At 33.8% G+C, this 18,370-nt stretch overlaps 1 protein-coding gene across 2 annotated transcripts in view; it reads right to left on the bottom strand.

Annotated features, from left to right (window-relative positions):
• Positions 1–4,191: 4,191 nt before the first annotated feature.
• USP45 (ubiquitin specific peptidase 45) overlaps positions 4,192–18,370 on the bottom strand; it is a 65,473-nt gene continuing 51,294 nt past the window's right edge. Inside the window, exons 15-18 of one of the 2 annotated variants that reach the window (XM_081044658.1) lie at positions 17,593–17,690; positions 13,897–13,983; positions 8,343–8,496; positions 4,192–7,708 (exon numbers count right to left, since the gene is read on the bottom strand). In XM_081044658.1, coding sequence (XP_080900784.1) covers positions 7,578–7,708; positions 8,343–8,496; positions 13,897–13,983; positions 17,593–17,690 — 470 coding nt within the window. In that variant the 3' untranslated portion in view covers positions 4,192–7,577. The remainder of the gene's footprint in view (positions 7,709–8,342; positions 8,497–13,896; positions 13,984–17,592; positions 17,691–18,370) is intronic. The other variant, XM_081044659.1, reaches the window with a different exon arrangement.

The following is an 18,370-nucleotide window of genomic DNA, read 5'->3' as shown; positions in this document are numbered from 1 at the left end:
GGAAACCCATTGCCAAATGTTGTTCCTTGTGCCAGTTTAATGAGACACTCTAAGCATCATTGCCAAACCAGGAAACGAGTTATACAGCCCTATTTCCCTTTCCCACAGCACTATCATTTAGCATTTCCCTGTAATGTTATCTGAAGGACACATCAGGCACATATTTCAGGACCAAACTTTCTCAGAATGTTTTTTGTTCAAGGGTCTGTTTGAGCAGCTGTCTTGTACGTGATGTGCTGAAGTCTGGTCATTCTGCACCTTGATCAGAAAGTACTTAGCAGCCATATCTTTCACTCTTGGCAGTCTGTTTTATGACTACCAACAGTGGAATTTGTAAATTAAGTAACTGTTTGCAGAGTGATTGAAGTAGAAAATTCAAAGGGAGGATATATGTTCAAGTTAGTACTTTGCATTAATATGGAAACAAGTTATTCTCAAGGTAAAATGGAAAGAGGTTAAATGAGATGTGAAAAAGATACAGAATAAGGAAGTATTCTTGCTTCTCAAGATTTGAACCCGTACAGTGTTAAGTTCCATATCACATCCATCTTAAAATTTAAGAAAAATTATTTAAAGCTATGGTATCTACATTCAATGGACTATTATTAGACTTAAAAAGGATGATACGTGCTACAATGTGGATGAACCTTGAAAGATTGTGCTAAGTGAAACAAGACAGACACAAAACGACAAATATTGTATAACATTTACATGAGGTACCTAGGACAGGCAAATTCATAGAGACAGAAAGTATAGTAACAGTTGCTGGGGATTGAAGGAAAAGTTCCCAGGAATGGGGAGTTATTATTTAATGCGTAGAGTTTCTGTTTGCAATGAGAAAAGGGTTCCAGCAATGAATGGTGATGTTTGTATAAAACACCATGAATGTACATAATGCAACTGAATTGTACACCTAAAATGGTTAAACTGGTAAATTTTATGATACATATTTTCCCACAACAAAAAATATAATTAAGGATAAAAAATTATTTAAAACTAATATTGTACAAGCATATTATTACAAATACAACTCTTAATTCTTAATATTGTCAAGCATCTCCTAAAAAGTATATCTGGCATAAAGAAGTTATGAGGATATAAAATAATACCTACATTAATTATTTGACAATTAACCAAACTGTGCTTTATACAGGCCATTTAGGCCACATTGGATAATGTTCAGTGACTAGCATAGTCTTACCTAAAATCTTTTGTGACTCAAACTACTGTACTGCTTCTGCACTTACTTCATTTATATGTTGTAGTAGACATTAGTGTTTGCCAATATGATTCTTCACAGACATAGCACAGAGAAGCACAACAGATAGCCTTTTTCTAAGCCCCCTTAAAGTTAGGGAGGACTTAGTGAATTAGTTCTGGCCATGAGCTGTGGGTTAAGTGACACTTCATTTCTGAACCTAAGCTTACAAGACCTGAAGCAATGTCACATTAACCAAGAAGGCCACATGTTTCAGATAATGCGGCTGCAGGTTGGTAAATTCTCTGTCAGACTGGATCACTGAGTTGTTTCATGGGAAAGAGTGGCTAGAAAGAGCACCAAACTGGCGAAAGACTTTACAATGACCATAGATAGAATAAGCTGCTGGGATTCTGGAGTCATTTGTTAAAAAAGCATTAGTCTAACCTATCCTGACAAATACAGATAATGATAATGGGAGTTGGGTGCTGCACAAAGAACCAAAAATGTGTGGAACTAGCTTAGAGGTTGGTTGCCATACATAGGAAACTAATATTGGAGGCTAGAAACATGGCACTTCACATTACATAGCAGTAAAACATTTGATACATCTCTCACCCACGATAACCTGGGATGAAGAAAATGTACCTAATGAATTTCGAACTGGGGGAAGAAGTTGAAAAATAAGACTGTGTGTTGGGTTCTTATGGATGCATTTGGCAAAGTATAATAAAGAGTGGAGCTCAAAAAGGAATGGTTGATTTGTAAAAGCTGAAACGACATAATAGAGGTGATCAAAAATTCTGAGCTTCACTTGGTTGTGTTTTTCCACTCCAAACAGTAGGAGATAAACTAGAGAAAGCCTTTAAGTGATAAGGATTATTAAAACAGCCTTGCAGCAAAGATCATAACTAAGGGTGTAGACTTCACATTTATCTTGGAAAAAAATTGCCTGAGTATGAAAATGTGGTTAAGAAAATAGCTCTCCCATCAAAATTTACACAGAAAATACCTGCCTTAAAGTCAGGAGAGGTATGAAATCAGAGAAATATAACCAACCCAAGAATTACTTGTCTTAAAAAAAATGGTATGATCACTGGTATGTAAATCTGACTGGACACAGAAAAAAAGGCCCATTAAGTTTTTAAGTGCTGTACTGAAAAAGAAACTATAAACCCTGGTTAAAAGAACTTGTGACTAGTCTCAACTTGAAGGAAAAAGAACCCAAAAAAACAACTTCAGCCCCTAATTATCTAGGAAACAGACTGAAAAAAAGCTGTGCAGTTCCCAAGGATGATGGCATATTCAATAGCCATTTAGATGTAACCAAAGAGGATAATAAAAGAAGATCCTTCCAGAGGGTGGCGTCCGAGGTCAGAGAGAATGATGGAGAAGGGAATTCCCACAGAACAAAGGTCTAACCACAAATATTCCCCATGCCCAGGATGAGAGACCCTGATAATATTTCCATTCTTCTTCCTCTTTCTGAATGAGAATATTTATTGTGGTTATGGTTCCCTCACTCTACAGTAAGTATATAGAAAACAGAATATATCCTTTTGTTTCCTGGGTAGCCAGACCAGTGGGAGTAACATCCAAACCTGACATAGCAGGTTTGGATGCTATGGTCTTGGAAAATAAAACTTCTTGGAGGGGACTTGGGGCTGTATCCATTGAAAAGGGAGTCACTGCGTTCCATTTGTAGAAAGAAGAGTGAGCTGAGTATTTGGTGACCAAAGGGTGGAATTTGAGAGACTTCTAATGTACTCACATATCCCATTCTCCTTTTTTTCTGAAACTGGTAGACTCTTTCCTACCCACCCCTACTTGTAATTAGACCGGGACATGTGACTACTTCTGATGTAGTATTCTGATGTGAATACTTCTGGCCAGTGGGTTGTAAGTGACACATCCAACATGAAGAATTTAATTGCTGGTGCAAAACCTTTTCATGCTCACTTTCCTTGCCATAAAGGGGAGGCCTGGTGTTGAAATGATAGAGCCACAATCAGCCAGTATTACAGTTACCAGTTGCAAAATAGTTGGTTTTACAGATTGCCCAGACTTACAGTGGACTTTGGGTGAGAAAGAAAGAGACTTTTGTTGTGTTAAGCCACTGAGATGTGGAGTTGTTCCGGCAGCATAACTACCCTATCAATACCTATGGGAATTCAAACATTTTGAATATTTCTGCTTGAGTACAACTTTTAAAATGTATGAAATAGTCTTCAAGGGGTTCACAAACCTCTGAAATTACATACAAAAGTGCGGCGCATATATTTTTCTGAGAAGACATAAATGTCAAGATTTTTCTTTCCAGCTTCTATATTGCCAATAGCAGGAGTGAAGAGAGGGCCACAAATGAAAACCCTCCTCTAGCACCAGCACTCATAGCTTCCCTTTGGGACTATCAGGACTAATATCACACCTTTCTCCCTAGAATAGCTGTCATCCCCTGGACTTTAATACCCTTATGGCTCTGTGGGTAATGTTGCTTCATTTTTCTCCACATCACTTACCATTTGATACATCTTTTCTTTACTCCTCACTTCCTATAATGTCTATTTCCTCACTTCTTAGAGAGATTTCTGTCTCTTGTGTTCAGTGCTGTATTCCCAATGCTTGTCCCACAGCAGGTGTTCAATAAATACTTATTGAACAAATGAGAGATGGTCTGTAACTTTCATCATAATCTCAAAGAGCTACATGAGCCCAAATGGTTAAATACAAAACAGGTAGGTAAATATTTCCTAATGAACTAATTATCCTGCCTGAATAACTCAAACATTTTGAGAAAAATCTGAAAGGATGAAGTCTCACCCTTGGTAGATACTGAAATCTGAGTAAAAATGGCCCATTATAAGATATTTTATTCTGAAATGATGAATTTATAAAATATGAAGGATATTTTCAATATAACTAAGTAACTACAGTGTTAATAGATAAAATATTCTATCAATAATGTGCACTGAAAAAACTCCAGGACCAATTTTGAAACAAAGTAAGAATTTAATATTTATTATGCATATTTATACAGGAACATGAAAATAATGCTCAATAAGTTACATAGCTATTTTCTAAAAACACTGCAAAAAGTAAAGATAAAACAGTAGGAATGATATATTAACCAATGTTACTCAAAACTAAAAATATAGTCATCTATCTTTTAAACAGAATTGAATCGATTTCTACATGAACATTTTAAACATCTAAAAATAGTCTTTCCTAATGCACTAGATAATATATAAAGGCTCAGTTTTATTGCACATAACATATTTGGTTTAGGCTTATTTATCAGATAACATGCAGACAAATAAATTATGAATCTGAATCTGAAGTAGGCTGGATCTTACTTTATACTACAAAAATTAAATGAAGGTGATAAATTTCACAGCTTAATCTTCAGGAAATTTTATTAAGCTACTGTATAAAATCATTTAGTAAAAGTATCATACATGCGAGCTAAGAGCTATTAAATATTATATAGTAAAATAGCTCTGTTGGCACATTTAAAAATCAGAAAACAAATATCAACTAACTACTCCTAGAACTGACACCAACTAGTACTTTCCTTAGCCACCCAAAGAGGTGGTCTTCGTATCAGTTTTAAGAACACTGAACAACAAAATCTTATAGACATAAACTTGGTTATGTCCAAAATAGTCACATAATTGGCACATAATCAAAATTTTATCATTTTAAATATGGAAAAACTGGGGGAAATAGGTTAGACATACCCTGTAAACCAGTTTCAAAATAAAACTAGTGAAACTTTTCTGTTTTACTTTTAAATTCATTCAGCCAAATACTGGTCATTGTTTTGAGGATCTGTAAACATTCTCACTTATTTGTACTGTTTCCTGAGGTCATCTGGAAACTATTGTTATTACAATAGCTTCACAATTTAGTACCCCTGCAAATGTGCTTTGGAAATAGTCAAAATAAAAACAAAAATTTAAATGTAGACCCATGTGTAATTTAACATACTTTCTCTATCCCAAAAGCTATCTTTAGAAAACTCTTAGTATCAAAATAAAATTTATTCCATTACCAGCAGAAAAAGCACTCATAAACTCTAGGCCATAAAAAAACAGATTTTGCAATTAGCTCATTTGACATTATGGAAATTAAAATAAAAGTATCTTATATGTATGTTACTTCTGGGATAATGTCTAAAGCTTATTTAGGCCTCTCCACTTTAAAACATGTTAAAATAGTGTCAGCACAGTGCCTGACCCATAGCAGGTGTTCAATAAATATATACTAAATGAATAAATGTGAAGTTAAGCATAAAAACTACTGCAGTACTTCATTACTGAGGTAATGTTCTGAAGCTACAATTTATCAGTCACTCAATGAAAAATGAATCTTAACTGATATGCAGAATAAAGCTTCAAAAATCTCCTATTTGATAAATGCAGCACTGGTGTACTTCCTGGCATCCTATCAATGAAGAGAGGAACGAGGCACTTTCATTGACTCTTGCCACTCCTGTTGACTCCTGTCACTCACAATCTCTGTCTTTAACTGTATAAGGGATAATCAAACAGGCAATAGAAAAGAATGCTCTTGTTTCTTTCCCTCCCCTTTCTCTTTGTCTCTCTGTGTCCATCTATCCATGAAATAATTAAACAGAAAACATTAAACACTGCTTAAACTACCTTATAGGACACACAACTTGAGTTTCCAGATTAACTTATAAAGATACATTTCTCCATTATTTCACTGTTAAAAATCAAGAGAAATATTACTATTGAAATTGAAACAGCTTAAAAAAAGAATTTGTGCCATGACATTTTTAAACTCTGCATTTTGTACATTACCATCTTTAACACTAATCACAATTCCATTAATCCATATATTAAAAGGCAGCACTGCTATAAGTATATATACCATAATGTTATATAAGTATATATAACATGTATAATGTATACATGTTATACATAATGTTATATATACTTATAATGTTATATCTACTTATATGTTAAAAAGGGTCAGAGTCTTGGTAAATATTTCCACAATTATATCCAGCCCCTATTCTCATCCTTCCTTCCCATGTGGAGAATAATCAGGGACTAGACACTTATCCAGCATCTGCTTGTAGTATTATTCAGTGGCACTAATGATTAGGATGCTTGAACTATGCACTTAGGTGTTTTGATTCAATAACATCAAAGTAGCCATTATTTTTTAAAATTTAAGTCTAAGTTTAAAGAGTAATATTTTCCAACTTTATGCCCCATGAAAATAAAAGCTAAACACACCTGAACTATTAATGATGCTTGTTAAAAAGTGATCTTAAAACCCAAAAATACCATGATTAATATTTATCCATCTACAGAACTAAAAAATGTGTTATATTTCCCTGTTAAGTATAATAAGAATATAATTCTCGTCATTCAAAATTTTTAATTTGGTAATTTATATTTCAAAGGTTTCATGTGGATTAATAACTTACTTCTGTTTACCAATTCTGCATGTTACAATTCTATTTTAATTGTTTATTGCATGTTATAATTATAGTTTGACCTTGGCTAATCACTTGAAAATTATCTTTAACTCCACCATGAACAGGTTACAAATAATATGCTGATGAAATATTTCCTATTTTTCTAGTTCTCAAAACTGCAAAGCAATAATCTATGTAATCAAATTATTATTTGTAAATCCATATTACTGAAGTTACATTAATACCTTTTTATATGGCTGAATCATACACAAGATGACCAGGTCACTATGCCAGTTGTATATGTGAGAGCAATGTTTCCCACATAGCAATATACATACACCATGGGTAGCCCTGAGATGATTTTAAGTGGTGTGCTACATGGATGAACAATATGTCTTTAATAGTTATATATTTATTTTAATGTTTATTAGAAAAAATACAACTGGCACATAAAATGTGGAATATGCTCAAAACAGGGCTACGGTTAAAAAAAGGCTAAAAAGTAAGGTTAAAAATAAGTAAATAGTGGCACAAGGGACAAATATATACATATGAGATCAGAAAGGTGGTATGTGACTTACATTGGGAAACACTGTTTTAAGGAATGATCTGATTTAGCCAGCATCATTTCTGAATGCTTGCAATAAGCCACATCATAAAGGGATTACCCCTACTACTGTAAATTCTGGTTTTGTTCCAGGATAAATACTCTTTTTAAAGATGAATTTACATTTATTTTAAGAATATAAATTTGAAAGCATCAAGTAAATTTACTTTAAAAGTTTTCACCAAAATGGTAAAAATGTTCAGGAGCATTTGATGGACATGCTATTCTTACAGAAAAGACTACAAAGGCACATTGCATATTATGGTTATCATTGCAGCATTTAAATAAAAGTGATCTAAACAATCATTACCCTTAGTTAATAATTAAAATATTCTTTCATAAAAAAGAAGGTATGCTTGTGCACTAAGTGCTCTTGATTCTGAAACCACCTGCACATATGTGTCACTAACATGGACCCACTGGCCTGCTGATTCACTATCAGGTTCTTTCAAACCTAAGAAAACAAAAATAAGTAGAATTTCACAATCAGTATGTTCTTACTTTACATTATAAGAAACAACGCATTCATCACAAACTATAGTTATCTAATGCTAAATCTTACTGCACAAGTCTGTTTCTTCTTGGGTTAAAAATCTTCCAAAATGAACTAACTTTATCAAAGCATTAATGTTAGTATCATTTTATTTAGCTATCTAGTGAAATATTAGATAGCCTTATAAATATTTGTTATTTTAGGGAAAAAATAATTTTCACTAAAAGTGAAAAAAGAAAAGTTAGTCTGCTGATCCATCAGCAAAGTCAGCAAATTTTCAACTCTAACTCTATTCTGAGGACCTGGTATGTCTTCAAAAACTTTGGGGATTGTTAAATAAAATGCTACTCTACTTCAATACATAATGATTTAACACCTTGAAAACCTGTGTCACTTCACATCAGCTAGAAGGGTACATACAATCTTATTATATTTAAGATTCTTTAAGATTATCTAAATACTCTTAAACATATTTCTCACTTAACATTAACAAAGTGAATCCAGTGGAGTTATCCATGAAATAACTTACCTCTTCCAGAAAAGGAAGAACGAATTCATTTGTTTTTAAGAATAAAGTAAACTTAGGATAGCATACCAGGTACATTTTTCTTTCCAGTGATATGTTCCAATAATTTCCTGGAGGGTGTTCTCACTTTCACATATGCAGTGTAGTGACCTCCTCTCATTGAGCCACTGTGTTCCACTATGCCATACAGACCATAGAGAACTTTGTCTCCTGCACTTACATTCTTTAGAAAAAACAAAAACGAAAAACCAAATTAGTAATATTTAGTGAAATATTGTAAAGAACATTAAGTCAAATGTAATCGTACTTAACATAAAAGAAATGGGTATTAAAACTATACTGAGATACCTTTTCACCCATATTAGGCAAAATGCAAAAGTTTGACAAAACCCTCTGTTGGCTGGGCTATGAGGAAAAGAATAATCACACGCACTACATATGGGAATGCAAGGGGGTACAACCCCTATGCTGGAATATTTCATGTTATCTAGCTAAATTACATATGTATTACTCATGGATTTATCAATCCTATTTTTAGGACTCTATCTCACAGGTACATAAGCAAAATATAAAAACACTTGCACCAGACTACCAACTGCATGATTATTTGTAATATCACAAGACTGGAATAGACCCAAATGTCCATAATTTGGAGACTGCTTGAATATACTACCGCGTTTCCCTGAAAATAAGACCTAGCCGGACAATCAGCTCTAATGCGTCTTTTGGAGCAAAAATTAATATAAGACCCGGTATTATATTATATTACATGTATTATTTATATTATTTAATTATATTTTATTTTATATTATAAAGACCTGGTCTTATGTTATAGTAAAATAAGACTGGGTCTTATATTGATATTTGCTCCAAAAGACGCATTATAGCTGATTGTCTGGCTAGGTCTTATTTTCAGGGAAACACGGTATAACGCATCTATACAAGAGTATTATGCTGCTTAAAAAACGGAGTGCAGATTACCTCTACATACTGCTATAAAATGACCCCCAGGATATAATGGTAAGAATAAGGTAGAAAAAAGGATACATATTATAAATTATGGTTATTTAAGAGGGGAGATGCACATATATATACATACCTATCTGCTTATATATTTAAAAAATAATAGAATAAACCATAATTTTTTAACAATGGTCATCTATAAAGGGAGGGAGGAAACAGGTGGAACAGACATGGAGAAAAGCTACACTTGTTTACATTTACCTTGCTTTGTACCTTTGATATATTTGACTTTGTAACTATGCAAATATTTATTCCTAGACAAAAAAAGCTAAAGCAGTGCATCAAACCAAACCAGTATTACAAGAAATGTTAAAGGGATTTCTTTAAGAAAAAAAAAAAGTCAAAACATGAATAAAATTGCAGTAACTACATACCTAGCAATAATTACTTTAAATGTAAATAGATTATATGTTCCAATCAAAAGACACAAGGTGGCTGAATGGCTAAGAAAACAAGACACGTACACATGCTGCCTACAAGGGACCTACTTGAGATGGAAAACACCACACACAGACTGAAAATAAAAGGATGAAAAAAGGTATTTCATGCAAATGTAAACAACAACAACAAAGAGGCTAGGGGTAGCAATACTTGTATCAGACTGAATAGACTTTAAAACAAAGGCTATAAACGAGACAAAGAAGAACGCAGCAATTCCACTTCTGGGTATTTATCCAAAGAAACCCAAAACACAAATTTGAAAAAACATATGCATCTGTGTTCATGCAGCATTATTTACAATAGCCAAGATATGAAAGCAACCTAAGTGTCCATCAATAGACGAATGGATAAAGAAGAGTGGTAAATATATATATACAATGGAATATTACTGAGCCACAGAAAGTGAAATCTTGTCATTTGCAACAACACGATGGACCTAAAGGGTATTATGCTAAGTGAAATAAGTCAGACAGAGAAGGCCAGATACCATGATTTCACTTAGGCATGGAATCTAAAAAACAAAATAAATGAAAAAACAAAACAAACAAACTCATAAATGCAGAGAACAAACTGGTGGTTGTCAGATGGGAGGGGAGTTGGGTAGATGGGTGAAAAAGGGGAAAGGATTAAGATGTGCAAATGGCCAGTTATAAAAACAGTCATGGGGATTTAAAGTACAGCATAGGGAATATAGTCAATAATATTATAATAATTATGTATGGTGTCAGATGGGTACTAGACTTATGGGGTGATTGCTTCATAAGCTACACAAATGTCTGATCACTATCTTGTACACCTAAAACCAATATAATATTGTATGTCAACTGTAATTTTAGAATTTTTTAAATAAAAAACAAATGGATGTTGTTTTAAGCCCATAAAAAAATGCTATGTAATTATTAAACAAAATTTTAAAAATTTAAATTGAAAAACATTATCCCTAAAAATAGAAATTAAAAAATTAAACAAGTGAAGAATATATCCAGTTGATAGTATAATCATTCAGAGAGAAACCATGAGGGTCATGTCAAAAGAACCCAGGAGCCAACTTAAAGTGGCTTTCAGTAGCCAACTATAGACCCATTAGACCAGGGGTGTCCAAATTGCGGCCCACAGGCCAACTGCGGCCCGCAATCCATTTTTTATTGGCCCGCAGCAAATTCCAAAAATATAGTTTACTTAAATAAACCAGGTGAGGCAATACGTACTTCACCTCGAATGAGTGGCCCGGCTGTTTGTGTATTTTACCGCATATGGCCGTTGGTAAAAAACGTTGAAAAACATTTGGACACCCTGCATTAGACTAATATATTAGAACACGAATAAGAAGAGAAGTATAGGGGTGGCCGGTTACTCCGTTGGTTGGAGCGCAGAGCTCTTAACAACAAGATTGCTGGTTCGATCCCCACATGGGCCACTGTGGGATGCGCCCTCCACAGCTAGAGTGAAACAACTATTTGACTTGCAGCTGATGGGTCCTGGAAAAACACACTTAAAATAAAAAAGTTTAAAAAGAAAAAAAAAGTAGTGTAATAAACTGAACCATATCTAATGTGTTTAAATCCATGAATTCATAATGAAAAATTAATTGATCAGTCTAAGGATGCTAGTAAATCAATTCATTATGCTGAAAACTGGTTTAAAGAGGAGGCAGGGAAAGAATCGAGCATGTATCCTAACTTTTCTACAAGAATTATACCATAGAGGAACTAAATATATGAAAAGAATTTCTTTATATAAAGTATTCTAGTGTATAAATAAAGAAGGAATGACAATTAGAATATCACCATTCTGTAATTCTTTTTTTTTTCCAGTTTTTATTAAATTTATTGGGGTGACATTGGTTAGTAAAATTATATAAGTTTCAAGTGTACAATTCTATAATAGATAATCTATATATTGCATCGTATGTGTAATTCTAATAAACTCATGAATCTAGCACTGAGCATCATTGGCTGCTATCACAAAAAGATAGATAACTGGCATGCTGTGCCACCTGATGAAAGAATAGAATACTCCCTATGAAATAGCCTTGCCAGAAAAAAATTAAAAAATTAAAAAGGAACATCAAACTTGAATCTGTAAAAGCTGCTCCAGATCCAACTATCCAACTACCTATTTATAGGAAATAAAAAGGATAGAGGAACAATCATCAAAATCTAAATTATGGGGGCCAGCCCTGTGGCTCAGGCGGTTAGAGCTCCATGCTCCTAACTCTGAAGACTGCCGGTTCAATTCCCACATGGGCCAGTGGGCTCTCAACCAAAGGTTGCCAGTTCAACTCCTTGAGTCCTGCAAGGGATGGTGGGCTCCGCCCTCTGCAACTAAGATTGAACAAGGCACCTTGAGCTGAGCTGCCACTGAGCTCCTGGATGGCTCAGTTGGTTGGAGCGCGTCCTCTCAACCACAAGGTTGCCGGTTCGACTCCCGCAAGGGATGGAGGACTGAGTCCCCTGCAACTAGCAAAGGCAACTGGACCTGGAAATGAGCTGCGCCCTTCACAACTAAGACTGAAAGGACAACAAGTTGACTTGGAGAAAAAAAAAGTCCTGGAAGTACACACTGTTCTCCAATAAAGTCCTGTTCCCCTTTCCCAATAAAAATCTTTAAAAAAAAAAATCTAAATTATGGGAAACTACCAGAAAGGTGACCCAGTTTCTTCAACAAATAAATTACAAGGGGAAAGAGAAGAGGAGAGAGATGGGAGATGGGAACAATATACAGAGGGAGCCAAAGAAATGTATACACATTTTAAGAAAGTAAAAAACTATTAAAATTATAACACTCAATATACACCGGTAACAAAAGATAAACACAAGTCACATTTGACTTCTGCAATTACAAGAGGAGCTCAAAGTGGTTACCATCAACGTCCAGACACTTCTGATTACGGCAAACTACTGCTTGAGCCACATTGACCAGAGTGTCCACTTGTATATATATTTTTTGGCACCTCCGTATTAAAAGTGACTAAAAGACATTATCTAATCATAATGTGTAGTCCTTATCTGGATACTAATTCATTTAAAATTTTTCATATATGAGACAACTGGAAATATATACACTAGATGATATGAAGAAAGTGTTTTCTTTAGTGTGAAAGTGGTATTGTGGTTGTATTAAAAAAGGTAGGAGTGATTCTTATTTTTTAGAAATTCATAGTGAAATATTTATGAGTGAAATGATGCCTGTATTTGCTTCTAAATAATATAGAAGGAGGAAGTATATGAATAAGCATTTGGATGGCACAGGACTGGCCGGGTATCTATGGTCTTAGGGCTAGGTGCTAGGTGCTAGAGGTTCATTGTATGGTTCTGTCTACTTTTGTCTATGTTGGAAAGTCTCTGTAACAGGTACTTTTAACAATATGTTTTCATAAATTTACTATAGAGCTTGTTAAATTTAATTGTTTAACACATTATCAAATTCTATGAATACTGAGTGTTAATAATTGACAGATAGCGCTGGTATTCCATAGCAGATGAATTGGATTCACCAAAAAATTGCATTTAAGATATTTTTGTTTTGATTGATCAATGTATTGAAAATATTAAGTTCAATAAGCATTCTCTTACATACCACAAAACCTAGACTGCTAACCAGTAATCATGAACAAGACAATGTTACCCCATAGCTGGTTCCCTCAAGGAAGACAAAGTCATTGATTTCACCTACACAGTTTTTACATGTAAGTACAAGCAATTATAAACCAGTTTGCTTTCTATACCTAATTTTTAAAGTATTAGCAATTTTAAAGTATTATACTCAGCTAACAAGTACTCTACCCTCAGTAGTGTACATGAAGTGGAATGAAAAACAATGCACTAGAATATTAATTTGTAAAAGAAAGAACTCGACAAATGCTAAAATTACTGCCACTTAAGCATATCATTCGCAAGGAACTGGAGAGGGCACAAATTCTGCACAAATTATACGTTTTATCTATTAATATCTCCCAGAGGACAAAAGTCATATTCAGTGTGTTCAATGTTCCACATGTTACTGATTTAACTTTACTAACTATAAAATTCCCTTTCAGACGAGAAGCATGTTTTTTTAAAAAAGGAAGTTAAGAAAGGCATAGCATAGTAAACAATTATAGGAATCTTTTAGACATACTATTTGCAAGTCAATTAAAAATCCTAATTATATACTATACCTTACAAGTAGCAGAACAGAATGGTGCTAAATCAAGCATAAGTGGAAAATCTACATGTCTGTTTACTTTGCGAAGACTCAATCCAGCCTTAAAAAGACAAAAAAAAAAAAATTTAATGCAACAATCTAAATCATGTTTGTTAATTAAAATTAAAAGAGGAATCCTAGAAGTTATTTTTTCATAGATATTAAAAAAAGACTAATGAATAGTTAAATATATATATATATGACTAAGTTTTTTATTAGGTTTCATAAACTCTTACTACAAAGCTCTTTCATTTATATGAGCATTTTTACCACAAACAATATAGAAATAATTACTTTCACTGTGGCTTTCCAACACTAAGGGAAAAAATAAATTCAATGTGATAAAAGCTAAGCTACTGATACACATGCCGTCCTGAAAGGTATTCAACTAAAGAGTTAGGAGGCTGGTGTCCTAGGTCTGACTCCATGACTAGTTAACAGTTAACTTGACTCCAGGCGACCTCATCTAGATAGAGACAGAAAATGAGTATAATAGATTAGATTAGATTCTTTTCAGTTCTAAAATTCAGTGATATTCATTCATTAAAAGAAAACAGCCTCAATACTCAAATAATTTTATCAACAAAAGTAAATGTTAAATATTATATAACAAATCAAAATGAACCTTCATGTTTTGTTTTTTTTTAAGGAGGGCACAGCTCACAGTGGCCCATGGGGGGATTGAACTGGCAACCTCTGTGGTATCAGCACCATGCTCTAACCAACTGAGCTAACAGGCCACCGCCACTTCATGTTCTTAAATAAGCTCTACTTCTTTCTCTATTTTTAATTTCCAAAGACAGAACTTGGAAAAAGTCCGCTTTGCATTATGTAATGATAATAATAACTAGCTGATAAACTGTCAAAGATATTGGATAGCAAACCCACAAATAGAAACTCTACTGGAATCAGAAGATACTTAAATCTGAATTATTTGGGTAGACGAAAACTAAAAGATGCAACCTTTCATGCAAGATTTCCTGGCTTACTGCAACAACATAATTTTACTATAGATCTGTCTCCTATCTCCCTTTAAAGAAAAAAAATTTGTATTTTTTGACCAAAATATACCCACTTACTGATTTGTTCTTTCAAGTGATTGTTTAGAAGACATAACATGATATCTGTTGTGAACTTATGAGGTCATATCCCAGGAGTAATTATTTAATCTGTATTCAGTTTGTTTGCCCCCGTTTTCCTCACTGGGTGACCGCTATAAGCATCCGACACCAACACTGTCTGAGACCATTTCAGGCTAATGTGTCCTCCCCAAACAATACTTTGCTGTTGAGAAATCACCCCATAACAGGAGAGATTTTGTAAAGGGCTTTAATATGAGTATCTTTTAATTTATTTTTTACTTATAGTTGACATACAATATTATGTTAGTTTCAGCTGTACAACATAGTGATTAAACATTTATATACCTTACAAAGTGATCATTCCAATTAAGTTTCGTAACCATCTTGAATCCCTTTTTCTATGGGATGATTTTTGGAAAATACCTTGCCTTATATTGGGGCATATACAGTCTCCTGCCTTTTTTTCCCTTTTTCTTTTAACTGAATGATATCATAAGTATTTTTCCCATGTCATTATAATGTAAATACGACGTCCAGCACATTGAACAGTTACGCTAGGCTTCATATCTGTCATGAGCTAGAAGGACTGAGATACACATTTTTGTGTATACCTCTATTTCCTCACAATAGGTTCTTAGAAGTGGAATTACTTAGTCAAAAGTAATAACTTTGTTTAAAAATTATGTTTGATTCAAAATATTACTTAATGTTCTTGATTATATATTATTAAGTCACTTTCCAGGTATTACCAACTTACACTCCCGCTGCTGGAGCATACAAGTGCCTATATCTCACTTCATCCTTGTCAGCACTCCTATATCTTTGCCAATTTGACAGGTTTAAAAAGGAATCTCACTCATTTTCTTTTGCAGGAAAGGATGGAGCCTTTTCTTCATACTTTCTGGGAACTTTTCCCTCTTCTATGAACTGTCAATTCATGTTCTTTACCATTTTTCTATTAGGGTCTTGATATTTTTCTTATTGATTTTTAAGAGTTCTTTACATATTTATGGTATTAAACATTTGCCATATTTATGACAAAGATCTCTGTGTGAGATTTGCCTTTCATTGTTGTGGCTGCTTCTAATATACATCTCTAAAGTTACTACAGAGAAACAGGCTTTCAGGGACACTAAAAATACTAGGAGCAGAGTCTGCTCCCTATTAATTCCCAGTCCCTGGCAATGAGAATACGGCTTTGCTGACATTACATTTAGCTTAAGAGCAAGAAGGGACCAAGATGTCCATAAATATTTCCCTTTAAGGTCATGAATTCTTTCTGTAAGTTGTTCCTAAATAGGGATGTAAGTACCAAATTTAAAAGAAGTGTGGTACAGCATGTGATTGGCTTCCCAGAGCTGTATGACCCTGTCTTGTTCACACAGAGTCACTGTCGTTCCATACTTTCCACTAGGCCTTCTGATGTAATGGGACACTACACATCGGCTTCTGCTCTCCACGGCCATTTCGTTTCCACTGAGTTTCTGTAACCATGGCTATAGAAAATCAACAACTTCACCCAATCCTTCTGTGGATAGGGGTAAGGGTTGTAGAGAAAAAATCTCTTCCTGCCCTCCTGTGGCCTCTCTGAAACACTGAAGATATATAATCAAAGCTTTCAATCTTTTCTCTAGAGATTTCTTTTATGGCTTTTATACTTAGAAAATCTTCCATACAGAGGTCAGGTTGATATTCATTTAAATTTTCTTCTAGTCTTTTGATAATGTGTTTCATACAATCTTAAAAAATTATCTGAAAATATTATTGATATATGGTATAGAAGAAAGCTCTAAATCTTTATTTCCTCCAAAAAATGACAGCTATCATTCCTAAGTCCTTTACTGAATAACAACAGCCTCCTTCCCAACTGATTTCAGAGTCTTTCATTATAACAAAAGAGCTTCAAATTATACTCATGTTTTATTTACTGACAATTCTGACCATATTGTTTTAATTATTAAAAAAGTTTTATTTTCAAACAGATATCAAAAAATCATCCCTTTTAACTTTTGCAAGAATGTTTTGGTATTTTCACTTATTTATTCTTCCAGAGAAAGGTTAAAATCATTTTATCAAATGCAAAAAAAAAAGAAAAGAAAGAAAGAAACAGACAAGACCTTGGAACAAAATTATAAATAATTGGAAAGAAACCTGACACGCTAAAAATGTTTTGGTTCCCCCCATTGCAGAGCCCACAGGGTGGAGCCTGCCTTAGGGCCCATTTTGCACTTAGTCCTAGTCAACTGTGCCCAGCCTACACACCCCTTTCCCTGGGATCGTGAGAGCTCAGAAAGTTATCTGTACGTTGCTATCTCCTTGCTTTTAAGAGTTCTTAAATCTTATTTTCCATTGACACACACAAACACACATACAACTTGGGTTCCTACTACCTAAATCTTCAAATATTATGAATTAAACAATTTTAGTTAGAAAAATCTTATAAGCTATTATGGCTCAAAAGGCAGTAAATCCCATATGACAAATTTTTAAATGCATTAATGTTCAATCCTTGACAGTATTTTACAAGACTTAGGGCTCTGCAAAACATCTGATGAAAATTACTATCGTACTACTAAAGGGACTTTTACCTGATGGAACCTTTTAAGATGAAGAATTAGGATAGCTGGAACAGCAGAAATGAGCAACTGCTTTCTGGCATTAGTGTAAATCCCTTCTGCTTTCTTTTCTGCATAAAATATAATAAATTTATTTGTAAGATTCCATTTTATTCATTATCTACCAAACAATATAGTCAATATTTATATAGAAGCATCATACCACATTTTTGAAAATATTATAAAGGAAGTTAGAATGAACTATTGACATATGTAACAGCATGGATGAATCTCAAAGCATTATACTAAGTGGCAAAGAAGCAGAGACAAAAGGCTATATATTATATAATTCCATTTACTGTTACCCTGGAGAAGGCAAAACTACAGGGAAAAGAATCACATTAGTAAGTACAGGAAATGGAGAATGGAGGAGGGGATTAACTGCAAAGGGGAAATATTTTGGGGCAATAGAAATATTTTATATCTTGATGGTGGCTACATGACTATGTTATCAAAACTCATTAAACTTCAAAAAGGATTAATTTTATTGTATGCAAATTATATACTGCATGCAAACTGTTATGTGCAAATTAAGTATATCTGATTTTTTTTTTTAAGGAAAAAAAATTAGACTTCTGGTTACGGGGTACCTCTACTCCTTTCCAAAACCACTAAAATGATTTCTTTTTTCTAAAGGCATGCACTTATACAGACAAAGAATGGGTGAGGTGACACTTGTAGCACAATTTTGGAAGCTGGAAACGTCTAGTAGTGACTTATGACAATGCCCTCTAGCCAAAGACCACCAGAA

This window comes from Rhinolophus hipposideros (assembly GCF_964194185.1).
Source record: "Rhinolophus hipposideros genome assembly, chromosome: 3".
Classification (NCBI taxonomy): domain Eukaryota; kingdom Metazoa; phylum Chordata; class Mammalia; order Chiroptera; family Rhinolophidae; genus Rhinolophus; species Rhinolophus hipposideros.
This window is presented reverse-complemented; position numbering and strand designations above follow the sequence as displayed.